Genomic DNA, 15,213 nt, shown 5'->3' with positions numbered 1-15,213 from the left:
TTCTGCTCTGGTACAAAGGGTGGAGCCACTAGGGACTGTTCAAAACCATTCTATGAAATCTGAACGTGATCCAAAGCAGCAAAGGATACTTCTGCTTCTCCACCCCTGTTTCATCCCCTCCTGTGGCTTGATCATGGGGAGCGGGGTTGCAACATTAACATGTGCATGAAAAAAATGGCAAGACTCCCACTTCAGCAACACTCTCAGTGCCACCCACACACTACTGTTGAGTGTGTTACAAATGTATCTGTCAGCTGTCAGAAATTTTGACACACATTCAGCCCCACTGCTAGTCTACCACCTGAAGTCAGGCAAACCTCACCTAAGGCGTGCTGAAGAGGTTGCCTACTCTCAGTGTCAGAGCAGCTGCAAGGCTGAATGTGTGTCAAAGTTGCCGACACCTACATTTGAAACCTGCTCACTCCCCCCTCTGAGGAGGTGGCATTACCACAGATGGTGACGCATCAGCAGCCTTCAGAAATAAGTGTGTCTGTGCTACTTCATTATCCACAAAATTTCCAACATAACTAACATCATCAATAGCTTCATGTGCATCCTTTGCAATATCTAGAATACAATAGTTGTCTGCAGTTCTACTTTGCAAGACACAAAAATCAGTGGAATGTGTACTTTCCTGCACGTCTAGTCCAGTCTCCATGGGCTCTAAACAACAACCATTATCACCCAGTGACATAGATACTACTGCACCTATAAGTGGCGTTCAAAAAGAAACAAGCCGGAGGCATAATTATAGAAACCAGTACCTGTATGTTAGAATTATTGACCCTGGCTGTTGAGACACTTGTCCCACTGTGACACAAGGCAGTGAATGACTGTCTCATAAAATTCCCGGGGCAAAAATGGCATAATCACCGGGAGAGAGGTCCGAACTGTATGGAGGGTGGCCGAGAATCTCCCATTTGAATTTCTGCAGGAGTGTCGGAACTGTATTGACCGTATGAGGCTTTGCATTGTCGTGGAGCAGAATGACCCCACGCCTGGTGGTTTTGATATGATAGCTTGGCGAAGGATGGTCAAGGTTTGCGAGTAACGCTGGGCATTCACTGTTGTTCCATACTGCAGGAAGTAAATCAGAAGGGGGCCATCTTGGTCCCCTTAAAAAGGTTCTGAGGGACAAACGATTCACCTCGGACGATGGCGTCCAGCTGTACGTGTGGAACTAGCTAACATCGCAGCCCCAGGAATTTTATGAGATAGCCATTCACCACCTTGTGTCACAGTGGGACAAGTGTCTCAACATCCAGGGTCAATAATTCTAACATACGGGTACTAGTTTCTATAATTATGCCTCTGGCTTGTTTCTTTTTGAACACCCCTTATACATTAGTATCACCCATGTTGCTGCCCTCACACCCATTTTGCCTGCGCTACAGCTATGCAGATTAACCGATAATTCTACATTCCTGTCCTTAACTTCAACACTAGTATTTTGCATATCAATTAAACACAAACTATCAATTTCTTTTCCCTTATTTTCTGCTTCCACACAAGAAACTCCTGTTTCTTAATCCCTCAAGCTCCCTCAAAATCCTAATATTCTTTACTGCTGGAGAAATATACCCAGTGTCTTCAGCCTACCAAGTGTCAGATTCCTGTCACATTTTCTACTCTTCTTCTGGAATAAATGGACTATGCCAACATTATTTCCTCCTCTTTTCAAATTTTACTTTATCTGCTATGTCTTCACAGTCCACTTCTGCAGCCTTTATTTGCTTTGACATATTAGCACTGCTTACTTGCAACTAGGTCGCTTAATCTGCTAAAATTTGGAACATTTCATCCAAGGTAACCATCTGAGGTATTGAAAAAGACATGACTGACCATCTACCAATTACACAAACCTACCTTGGACAGCAAGGTCACCACATCTCTCCCCAATTGAGAATGTTTGGAGCACTATGGGCAGGGCCTTCAGGGCCAACTGGACAGAATTTGGCACAATACCCCTCAGGTGGACATCCAACAACTCTATCAATCAATGCCAAGGCAAATAGCTGCTGATGTAAGGACCAACACATTACTGACTTGCAGAATTTGTGAAGCTCTTTCTTTTGAATAAATCATCCACTTTTTCTGAAACTGCAATCATTTGTTTTTCTATGCATGTACATCAATTATGTTGGCTTCTGCCCCATTCAGATAATTCCTTCGTGGTGTATTATTTTTTACCTTCGACTGTATAAACAATTTCACTGGTTTCCCTACTGGTCGCTCTTGTAATCCTACTGGACATATCGATGGATCAATCTATATAATATGTATACGTAAAACAAGGTCACTTGGTGTGGTGTGAAGTGATACATCCACTAGTGCCAGATCACAATGGCGAAAGGCATAAGATTTAAAGGCTACCACAGACCATTTTGGTGTCAATTGTCCCATCCCGCTAATGTAACATGTTCTCCAGTGGACTTACTTACATAGACCTTGCTATACTTGACTATCATCTGGACACTGATTTTGACTCTGTTATTCCCTGCCATCAGTGTTTGACTTGCACATGGACACGTCTATTTCCCTAATGTGGTGCTTTCTCTGTCCATTTGACTGCACATTGAGCAAACTGATTGTGTTTGTGTTCTTATGTTCCCTTAATGAGTCGTTCATATTGAAGTGCTTTAAGCTTTCCACAGTTCCTACCACATAACCATTATACTCCTTATTTGTTCTATGTGTACTAGAGTCCTGCATGACCGAGTAAGCAAGCACAAAATACGAGATGGGGCTACCCGCACTAGTTCTAGTGACCGAGCATAGAAGCCGTGACTGACTACACAGCACGTAACTTCAAACACATTACACATGTCATTATCCGTGAGGGACTGCAGCCATTACAGGCTTCTCATTTGTGGTGTGTCTCTCTCTCTGTAATCATGCAGCTCGAGGAAGAAAGTGCAATAAGACATAAGATTGAAACCAATGTTTACACACTGGAGAAACGGGAAGGTCTAAAAAGCCAAGTATGGAGTACATTTCTGTTGGTTGTAGATGAAAACAGTGAGTCTATTGGGTACATATCGTGCATAAACTGCTCCACATTATTGTGTTTCCAGTCGGGAACCACTCATTTAAAGAAACACAGTCGCAAAAAACCTCACAAAGATACAGCTCCTTCAGGGATACCGGCAGTAATAAAAAATAGTATTACAACAAAGTGTGTTGCAATGTGTGTTAAAGATATGAGACCTTTTAATGCTGTTTCCGGTGAAGGTTTAAGAAAACTAGGCCAAGAATTAATACATCTAGGTGCGCATTATGGAGGAGTTAACGTGGCAGATGTTGCACCACATCCCTCTACTATAAGTAGACATGTCAAAGAACAAGCTGATGCAATACGAAACAGCATAATGCCTTCTTTTATTGCGGAAGTTATTAATAAAACACGTGCTGCGACAGTTGATATGTGGACTGATTCGCATAATTAGGTGCTCTATTTGATGCTTACAACACACAACATTAACACAGATTGGTCTCTTGTAAACAATGTTTTATTTACAACAAAATTTCCAGACGTTAAGAAGACGGGACTAAATTATTATGAAAGAAATTGAAGAGAGGATGGCTGATTGGGACACTTCGCCGGACATGTTGCACAGTTTTGTTTTTGTCTCCGACCGGGGTGCCAATGCAATAAAGGTTTTGGAAAATCACAAAAGGATTTCTTGTGCTGCTCATTGTACAAACACAGCACTTGGCCATACTTTCAATGAAGGTAACTTCTTGTTAAATCATGCCCGAACATCGCATCAACAATAAATACTGAAAAATGCATTGTAAGGTACATTAAGAAAAGTGGCCTCTGCTCGTCTCTGAAATCATTGTTGAAACACGAGATCTGCACATGCTGGAACAGCTTGTACACTATGCTGGAATCCTTACACATTTATTATAATGAAGTTGCTGCTTTGCTGACGAAAAAGAACTCCCCTTACAGACTGCAAGATATGATAATGAGCTTGCAGGAAAAACTGCGCATTTTCTGAGACCATTTAATGAGGCCACAGATGAATTAGAAGGCGAAATAGAACCGACAATCCAGTTAGTTCTTCTTTGGTTTCACAAACTGCAACAAATTTGCAATGTCAATGACACTGACTGTCAGGTGGGTAATTACTGCAGTTAAAAGCACTGTTTCATTATGATACGCGATAGATTTATAATTAACTAGCATAACTGATGTGTACTAAATAATATGTATTTTTTAACAGAATGTACAAAGGATTAAAAATCGAGCCTTGACTTTCATTTGTCACTTCCAGACATAAAATTGCTACGTTTCTTTGGCCGTCTTTCCGTGATCTTAATATGCTTGAAATAAATGAAAAGCAGGAAATTCTTAGCAATGTGCGACAAATGTGTGCTACTTATGTAGATACAACATGCTACCATTAACATAATCGTTTTTGCATATTTAGTGGATAGTGTATTATAGAGAAATGAGAATGTTAAAATTCGTATAATATTTCATTAACGTAAAACACTTCGTTTTTACGCGAACGTTTTGATGATTTCCACATCAGTTCTGTATTACTTGTCTCTTTTATTTATTATCATAGATCCTTCAAGTACTGTGTCATCATCACCCAGAAAGAGAGATCGTTTCAAGGAATGGAGGAACAACAGATCATCCGCAGCAGATGAAGTAGGTCTCTTCATTTTAATGCACCCTGGAGATGATGATGATGACATCTTAAAGTGGTGGAACAGACATGAAACAGATCCGCCAGGCCTGTCTGCAGTTGCAAGACGTATTTTATGTATCCCAGCAACAAGCGCACCTAGTGAAAGATGCTTTAGTAAAGCCGGCATGTCACTAACAAATCACCGCAGCCAATTAAATCCGGAACACGTTATTATTGATTAGCAGTGAATCACTAATTATAATTTTGTTTCTGTTGCAATCAAGTGAAAAGTATGACAAGTTATGTCTGCAAATGTTTGATGTTCTTTGTATGCTTTCTTTATGAAGATGATTGTCTTCTAGATTACAGAGACTGGACTTATTTAATGTTTCCAATAAATGAAAGGACAAATATATCTTCTGTTTGGAAATGAGACTCGTCTTCTATCTGTGACTCTATTGAAATATAATTTTACTTTCCAAGTGCTTTATGAATTTAGCTGTGTCATGTACCCGTTCTTGGAAACGATACTTTTGTATTCAAAGAGAGAGAGACAGAGATAAATACAGTGTGTGTGTGTGTGTGTGTGTGTGTGTGTGTGAGAGAGAGAGAGAGAGAGAGAGAGAGAGAGAGACGTCAGTGGTGACCGGTCATGCTTGGTTATTCGCCTGTCTGGAATCCGGACAACAGACATGGGGTGAGTACGTGACCGAGCTGAGTCGTGTGGGGCCGGACATGAGCGGCTCGGTCCCCCCAGTCAACAGGCAAGCAATGACCGGTCAAACATTGAGTGTTGCAGCACTCTAATGGGTACTACATTCACTGTACACCAGCATCTCTCAACCTCTGGACACCAAACCCTTTACCTCATTCTACTGCTTTAGGCCAATCAAATTCTAAGTTGCAATTATTTATATACTTTGATAGCTGAAATTAGAAAGGAATCCATGGAATTTTCATGCTCTCATCCTCTACCAACCTGTTTATGGGCTGACTGAAGGAATCTTCCCTTCACTCAACTCAAACCCTTAGTCTAGCTCAGATTCATTCATGAGCCACATCCATGCAAGGATAGTCTCTGCTCTTTCTTGCAGCAGTGCAACATACCCAGTCAACAAGCTACCTTCTTAGATGTTGATCTCCACCCCTTCAGATGATTCCATAAAATCCTCCACCCACAGAGGCCAATCACCAATCACACCTCCATTTTAACATATGTCACCCTTTCCACAAAGAAAAGCCTTCCTCTATAGCATTTTCACTCACGAGGCAACATCTGCAGTGTGAAATAGAAGTCCTACAGATATGTCAACAACCTTGACAGAGCCAATAAACATAGACAACAACATGTCCGGGTAGTCAAGAAACACATTTTCTGCACGATTTCTCAACTTGAGATGATCAAACTCATTCCGAATGTGAACAAATCTATAACCATAACTCTCCTTATCATCCAGTATTACCAATAAATTGAACAATTGAATCACATCACATAATTTGTCAGGGTTTTAACACCTGATTGTGGCCTTGAATATAGGTTCTGTTACTCAAAATCATACCCCCATTATCCAGAGTAGTATCCCATCATCTTCATACCTACAAAGTGTTCTTGTCCATCTCTATGCAACTGCTGGTCCCAATTCTACAACCCTACAGAGGAAGGGAAAGAAGGGGACAGAGAAGGAGATGAGGAAACAGGGATGGATGGATGGATGGATGGATGGATGGATGGATGGATGGAGGGAGGGAGGGAGGGAGGGAGGGAGGGAGAAGAGCGGAAACAGGGATGGAGGGAGAAAATCGGAGGATTACGGGTTTGGTATCCCATCGGCATTCAGATCATTTGTGATGGAATATAAGCTCAGACTATTCCAAGGATGGGGAAGGAATTCGGCCATGCTCATTTCCAAGGAAACATCTTGGCATTTTCCTGCAGTGATTTAAGAAAACTATAGAAAACACAAATCTGGATGGCCAGACGAGAGCAGGTGCGGTATGGTAACTACTGCGCCATCTTGCCACAGAGAGGAGAAAGCTTAATCTGGAAAACAGAGTGGCAGCTGAAAAGTTGGTGAAATTTTAAGGCTCTTACAGGTGGGTATGAACTGCCCATAAATCAGTTGAAGATGAGTGGTTAAATATCATTATTTTTGTTTAGTAAGTTACTAAATGTAGGGTCTATTCACTTAACCAATCTAGATTTACCAACTTGGCTAGTAAATTAATTTCATAATATTCCTCTGTCAGTTGGATTACAATAAAAATTTGGTACTAGCATGATCTATCCTTATAGAATGTCGTTCATGTGGTGTCACTGGTTCAGGGCAAAATTTTTCATTATCCACTACTTTAAGATAATATTATCTGTAAGACACTATGACAAGTTTGGTTCCATTCCAAATCAAGGGACTTGTACAGGGCTATTACAAATGATTGAAGCGATTTCATAAATTATCTGTAGCTCCATTCATTGAAATATGGTCACGACACACTACAGATATGTAGAAAAACTCGTAAAGTTTTGAGCGGCTGAAGCCGCACTTCAGGTTTCTGCCACCAGAGCGCTTGAGAGTGCAGTGAGACAAAATGGCGACAGGAGCCGAGAATGCGTATGTCGTGCTTGAAATGCACTCACATCAGTCAGTCATAACAGTGCAACGACACTTCAGGATGAAGTTCAACAAAGATCCACCAACTGCTAACTCCATTCGGCGATGGTATGCGCAGTTTAAAGCTTCTGGATGCCTCTGTAAAGGGAAATCAACGGGTCGGCCTGCAGTGAGCGAAGAAACGGATGAACGTGTGCGGGCAAGTTTCACGCGTAGCCTGCGGAAGTCGACGAATAAAGCAAGCAGGGAGCTAAACGTACCACAGCTGACAGTTTGGAAAATCTTACGGAAAAGGCTAAAGCAGAAGCCTTACCGTTTACAATTGCTACAAGCCTTGACACCCGATGACAAAGTCAAACGCTTTGAATTTTCGGCGCGGTTGCAACAGCTCATGGAAGAGGATGCGTTCAGTGCGAAACTTGTTTTCAGTGATGAAGCAACATTTTTCCTTAATGGTGAAGTGAACAGACACAATGTGTGAATCTGGGCGGTAGAGAATCCTCACGCATTCGTGCAGCAAATTCGCAATTCACCAAAAGTTAACGTGTTTTGTGCAATCTCACGGTTTAAAGTTTACGGCCCCTTTTTCTTCTGCGAAAAAAACATTACAGGACACGTGTATCTGGACATGCTGGAAAATTGGCTCATGCCACAACTGGAGACCGACAGCGCCGACTTCATCTTTCAACAGGATGGTGCTCCACCGCACTTCCATCATGATGTTCGGCATTTCTTAAACAGGAGATTGCAAAACCGATGGATCGGTCGTGGTGGAGATCATGATCAGCAATTCATGTCATGGCCTCCACGCTCTCCCAACTTAACCCCGTGTGATTTCTTTCTGTGGGGTTATGTGAAAGATTCAGTGTTTAAACCTCCTCTACCAAGAAACGTGCCAGAACTGCAAGCTCGCATCAACGATGCTTTCGAACTCATTGATGGGGACATGCTGCGCCGAGTGTGGGAGGAACTTGATTATCGGCTTGATGTCTGCCGAATCACTAAAGGGGCACATATCGAACATTTGTGAATGCCTAAAAAAACTTTTTGAGTTTTTGTACGTGTGTGCAAAGCATTGTGAAAATATCTCAAATAATGAAGTTATTGTAGAGCTGTGAAATCGCTTCAATCATTTGTAATAACCCTGTATAAATGAGAAAGCATCTAACTTTCTGGGTAAAAACAATTTAAATGATTCCTAAGGAAATTTGTTACACGTTGCTATTTCACCTAGCTGGTAACTCAGAAATTATTAGTAATTTCGAGGTGACATGTATTTTTGTTAATATAAAGAAGTGACATTAACACTTCACAGAATTAACAATAGTAATAAAATAGGCTGAACTCTTACCAACAGCAGCTGTTGTCATTCTGTCAAGTCCATGTCCAACATGATCAGCATGTGCTTTTGTTCTGTCTTCAAACATGTACTCCCGAGCTTCTGATAGTCGTGGTAGGTACTGCAGATTTCGAAGCTCATTTATACCAGTTCTGAAACAAGTAATTTTTCCCTTCATTCACAATTATGGAAGTTTGAAGACAGAACCGAATTTAAGACACTGCATATGAAATTTAATTTGATCTACTCTATAACATGCATGGTGACTGTCAGTTAAGCATGATAAACTCGCATGAATGAAATTTTTTTTATGTTAGTCACTACTTTTATTTTTTAACTATTTTGATCGACACTATGCATTTTGAGAAGAGACCCTCATCATTAGATGCTTTACAGTAAGCTGCTTCTCTCATTAGTTGCCACTTTTTCTCATGAAATATCATACTGAAGCCAAAAGTGTTTCTATATAAAAGCTAAATAAGGATTACTGCTTACTAACAAGAAGATATAAGGGAAGAAAACAAAAATTAGTTTATAGCCTTACACATTTTTAAGACATGGATGTGGCATACAACACCCCCACCCCCCCCACCCCACCCCACACACACATCTAATACTTTATCCTCTTTGGGGAAGTATGTGGGGGAGTTTGCAGCCTTATGGCTTTTACTCCATTGTGTATCTACATCTACAGCCATACTCCGCAAGCCACCTGACGGTGTGTGGCGGAGGATACCTTGAGTACCTCCATCAGTTCTCCCTTCTATTCCAGTCTTGTGTCGTTCATGGAAAGAAAGATTGTCAGTATGCCTCTGTGTGGGCTCTAATCTCTCTGATTTTATCCTCATGGTCTCTTCGCGAGATACACATAGGAGTGAGCAATATACTGCTTGACTCCTCGGTGAAGGTATGTTCTCGAAACTTCAACAAAAGCCTGTACCGAGATACTGAGCATCTCTCTTGCAGAGTCTTCCACTGGAGTTTATCTATCATCTCCGTAACGCTTTCGTGATTACTAAATGATCCAGTAACGAAGCGCGCTGCTCTCCGTTGGATCTTCTCTATCTCTTCTATCACCCCTATCTGGTACGGATGCCACACCAGTGACCAATATTCAAGCAGTGGGCAAACAAGTGTATTGTAACCTACTTCCTTTGTTTTCGGACTGAATTTTCTTAGGATTCTTCCAATGAATCTCACTCTGGCATCTGCTTTACCGACGAGTAATTTTATATGATCATTCCATTTTAAATCACACCTAATGCCTACTCCCAAATGATTTATGGAATTAACTGCTTCCAGTTGCTGACCTGCTATATTGTAGCTAAATGATAAAAGATCTTTCTTTCTACGTATTCGCAGCACATTACACTTGTCTACACTGAGATTCAATTGCCATTCCATGCACCATGCGTCAATTCATTGCAGATCTTCCTGAATTTCAGTACAATTTTCCATTGTTACAACCTCTCGATATACTACAGCATCACCTGCAAAAAGCCTCAGTGAACTTTCGATGTTATCCACAAGGTCATTTATATATATTGTGAATAGCAGCGGTCCTACGACACTCCCTTGCGGCACACCTGAAATCACTCTTACTTCGGAAGACTTCTCTCCATTGAAAATGACATGCTGCGTTCTGTTATCTAGGAACTCTTCAATCCAATCACACAATTGGTCTGATAGTCCATATGCTCTTACTTTGTTCATTAAATGACTCTTACGATCTTGCTTGGCACATACTCATCTAATGCATATTGTACGATGGTTTTGAACCTTGTACACTGATCCTCAATACTATCTGTACTTGAGATAAAACTTTTGTGTTGAGCCATCAAGTACTCTGAAATCTGCTTTTTGTCACTTTTGCTAAACAGAAAAATCTTCCTACCTTTTTTAATATTTCTATTTACGGCTGAAATCACCGATGAGGAACCACTTTATGATCGCTGATTCCCTGTTCTGTGTTAACTGTTTCAAACACTTCGGATCTGTTTGCCACCAGAAGGTCTAATATGTTATCGCCATGAGTTGGTTCTCTGTTTAACTGCTCAAGGTAGTTTTCAGACAATGCACTTAAAAAAATTCCACTAGATTCTTTGTCCCTGCCACCCATTACAAATGTTTGAGTCTCCCAGTCTGTATCCGGTAAATTAAAATCTCCACCCAAAACTATAACATGGTCGGGAAATCTACTCGAAATATTTTCCAAATTTTCGTTCAGGTGTTCTGTCACAACAGCTGTTGACCCAGAGGGCCTATAGAGACATCTGTAACCCACTCCGAAAGTTACTATCTCTTTCAGATTCAGAAGAACTATTAACACTTTGGGTCCTGAGCCATTGCACGTGGGTGTCTACCATAAAGACCGGCTGATTTTAACGTATTTTAAACTACTACAACTCGTGAAAGGTTTCAGTTATAGCTATAAAATTACTCTTATTGAAAAACCTAGAGTTTCTTGTTTAAAACCATATATAATACCTTTCTCTTGAATTAATACATACTTTTGACGAGCATTATTATTATAACATTGCTTTTGAAAAAAGGAAAAATTGGTCAAATGTATATTCACTGTATTTTCTAGAAGAACATTTTTTTTTATTTTACACAAAAATTGTAATTATGATGGATACAGTATGTCTTATCTACAGTAACCTCCTGTAACTATTTTAGGATGCAATTTTGCTTTTTGTGTGGTAAATTTTGAAGCACGGCATTTTGCACAATGCTACTTTACATTCACTACGCTGGTAGCTTGTGTCTTTTCGCCACACTTTTCCAGTCAGTTTTTTTCCTCTCAGAGAACACACTACACACTGTTTTTGTTTCTGTTTCTTACCTACTACTGTCTCAATCTTTTCCAGGACATGATTTCCAGTTGACAGTCTTGAGAATCCAGATGGACCAGGTCAGGGTTCAAGATCTTTGCTTTGTGCAAGATCTGCACAGATAACTGTCATGAAGTGAGATGTTGTGAGGCGTTTTCCAGTAACCTTATTGTATAATATGCAGGAATTTACAATCACCATTAGTATAACATGGAATGTCAACTTTCTCCACCACTTCACAGTTTGATGTTCAAATGAGCCGTAGGACAATCGTTGATCTGATAAGTCAACACCAAACTTGTTTTTATTGTAGTTCACTGCACAGGCTGGCTTTGACTTCTCTCTTCCTCTCTGATCAGTGAAAGTAACCATCTCAGCAGTGTGCCTTGTACTTATCATATGAACATTTCTTTTGTCCTTCCAACTTGGTGCTAACATATTTCCTTTACACCTGAAAATAACTTCACCCCGCTGAAGGTTCAGATCTTTTATAGCACGAGGCAATCCCTGCCGAAATTTTCTTGTTGTTCCCACAAGAGCAGTTTTTGCAGCTTCCAGTTCTGAAACAAGTATTGGACTTGTGTAGAATCTGTCCGTAAACAAAGTGTAGCCTTTTCCTGATAGATCTGAAAGCAATGTCTTTACCAGAGTCACTGTATCAGACTTTTCACCCGCGTAAACAGAGAAATTCCAAATGTAACCTGTGTCAGATTCGAATAACATGTACAGTTTCGTACCGTATTTATTTGGTTTTTGTGGCATGTACTGTTTGAAATACACACGACCTTACACATGCCTTCATCTATTGTAATTTTTTGAGTGGTGTGTACGCACGCTGGAAATTAGCACACCCATTATCTAGGAGGGGTCTCACCTTGTGCAGTGGGTCATAGCCAGTTTCTCCTTTCCTCTTAGCTAAGGAATTATCACTAATGTGGAAGTTTCTCAAAATAGAAAGAAATCTTTCACGGCTCCAGATGTTTGGACAGAAATTACACGACACAACAGGGTTCTTGGACCAGTGCTCTCGTATACGTGGCCTCACACTTACACACATATGGACTACAACTGCCAGAAACTTCCTGATTTCCATAAGTGTAGCTCCTTTCCACTTTCATAATGAGCAGGTGGGTGAAAGGGAATTTGTGCTTCGTAATTTCCTCATGCATTGTTGAGCATACAGATTAGTTTGTTCCTTTATATGTTTCATCATACTGTCTGTCAGGAAATATGAAAAAAATTGTAGAGGTGCACTGTTCTGGTTTAAACTGACAACACTGCATATTCCAGATTGTCCTGAGAATAGATCGATATCTGGTGCACGATCAGTAGTCGTTCAGCCTTCCTAAGAATCGGTGTGGCGTGCAGGTCTCGGCTTCCCCCTCACCGTCAGTCTCGCTCGTTCTTCAGGCAAAATATCGACGTTATTACTTGCTGCTGAAGTGCTTGGACACCTGCTCTCCTCTTCTGAATCTATCAGAAGAGTAGTATTTGCAAATAAAATCATAATTACATACTGAGAGTTTTTTCAGTGAAGATCTGAACAAAAATTATACAGGTTTTGTTGTCAAAATTCTTTGCCTGAACTGCCAGAAACTTATTCTTGAACATAGTCCACATCATTATCAAAGTCATCTACAATATCTTCCTCTGACAAATCAACGTCACTTTCTTCTAAATCATGATATAACTCGCCAAGAAATTTCTTCATCTGTCAACCCACGCTTCACCATGTCGACGCTACTGAGACCGCGCGGGAAAAAATCGCCGCTTACAAAACCCGACAAATAAAATGGGAAGCACACCCTTCTACAGCATGCCCGCACCATCTAGTGACCAATACTTGAACTACAGTCCATGCAGCGCCTCCCAGACAAGCGGGAGCCGTAAGAACACACAAAGGAAGGAAGGGGAAGAATGAGAACACGCGCCCGTAAAATTACGGGCACTGGACTTTCGGGCAGGCCGCACACGCCCGTGTTTTTACGGGTGTTGGCGCCTAAGTGTTAATTATATTATCCTCTGTTGAAGCATTAAGACTGTGCTGTTACACTTGTTGACACAGATGTCTTACAACTTCTGCTTTCACAACCTGTGGGGGGGAGTTGGGGAGTTATAACTTACAACGACATCAAATAGTTCATCTTCAATGTCACTCTTCGTATCTCCATGATGTCTTCCTCAGTGCAACCATGAGACACGATGTCATTTTCTTTGTAAACAGATGACGAGAAAAACAATGTAATAATAATCTTGATGAACACTAAGACATAAAATGCAGATGAATGAGGAAAAACAGATTACAACAGACACAGTACCCAGGCACAATTTAGTGGCCATAAGTTTAAAAAGTGACTGAGGTATGGAGCAGAAATTCTGTTTTACACTGAAACTCATCAACAGCATGCAGGTACCTGAGTGTTGATGCACCTATACTCATCATCATTGGCACTCAGGGGGTTAGCAAGGTGCCCAGAATTAACTCTTCAACAGTGCTGAAGGAAATCCAAGACACTGTGCTCAAACTCTCCAACAGCACCTGGGGAGTGTTGGAGTATTAACAATTAACTTATCAACAGCAGCCAAAGGGTTAGCATTCTGTGAACTCCTGACAGCACAAAAAGTGGTGGTGGCTGAAATTTGAATTTTATGCCATGTTAATGTCGGCACCAATAACATTACATAGTGTACAGTACTGCTCGTAAAAGTAAAGGACACTTGCAACTATGAGTATAACTGAGGGAGTTACACCTTCCTGACAATCATGCAGCCTTTACAAGCATACAATTAGTTCTATTTCAGGTCATTCCTACGATTTCAGACATAAGAAAAGCACTTGTGTTCAGTAAGTGGAATCAAGAGTGGAACAACAGCACATAATATAGAGCCTCTGTAGTTTGGTGGCGTGGTTAACAGATCGATTAGCAGCTGCAATATGGCAGGATTCAAAACTTATCCAACATCGGTTAATGATTTTTTTAGTTTTACTGCATTAATTTGTTTTATTTAGAGCAAACATAAAATTAACATAACAGTTCACAGCTCTTAATACCAGCTTTTTGGCATTCAAAAGAGCACAGGACACAGTTTCTTTACCACTTAATACCCTGCTCAGAGGCCTTTCACTTCAATGATCATCAGCATTCTGTGAGGTGAGTAATTCAGGGTGACCATAATTAAAGTTTCAGTTTTAAAGTGCTGTAGATAGAGAACATATTAATGATACCAAGGCAAATACGTTTTGTGTGTGTGTGTGTGTGTGTGTGTGTGTGTGTGTGTGTGTACATTGAAATATCTCTAAAACTACACATTGGATTAATATATATATATATATATATATATATATATATATATATATATATATATAAAAAACAAAGATGATGTGACTTACCAAATGAAAGTGCTGGCAGGTCGACAGACACACAAACGAACACAAACATACACACAAAATTCAAGCTTTCGCAACAAACTGTTGCCTCATCAGGAAAGAGGGAAGGAGAGGGAAAGACGAAAGGATGTGGGTTTTAAGGGAGAGGGTAAGGAGTCATTCCAGTCCCGGGAGCGGAAAGACTTACCTTAGGGGGAAAAAAGGACGGGTATACCCTCGCACACACACACATATCCATCTACACATATACAGACACAAGCAGACATATTTAAAGACCGATCTGGTATGAAAAAAGGCGAAAAAGTGTTGGTTAAGTTGATCCTGTGGTGAACTTGGGTTGGTAGACAGCGATGTGCAAAAAGGTTAGGTGGTTGTGTTGCCGCTAAATCACGTCAAAGGA

The 15,213-nt window shown here is 40.6% G+C and overlaps 1 protein-coding gene across 1 annotated transcript in view; it reads right to left on the bottom strand.

The window, feature by feature from the left end:
* LOC126184379 (uncharacterized) overlaps window positions 1–15,213 on the bottom strand; it is a 149,116-nt gene that overhangs the window by 68,565 nt on the left and 65,338 nt on the right. Inside the window, exon 6 of the mRNA XM_049926763.1 lies at window positions 8,604–8,743. Coding sequence (XP_049782720.1) covers window positions 8,604–8,743 — 140 coding nt within the window. The remainder of the gene's footprint in view (window positions 1–8,603; window positions 8,744–15,213) is intronic.

The sequence above is a fragment of the Schistocerca cancellata genome, chromosome 4, assembly GCF_023864275.1.
Source record: "Schistocerca cancellata isolate TAMUIC-IGC-003103 chromosome 4, iqSchCanc2.1, whole genome shotgun sequence".
Classification (NCBI taxonomy): Eukaryota; Metazoa; Arthropoda; class Insecta; order Orthoptera; family Acrididae; genus Schistocerca; species Schistocerca cancellata.
Note: the sequence above shows the minus strand (reverse complement) of the source record. Positions and strands in the feature narration are given on the sequence as shown.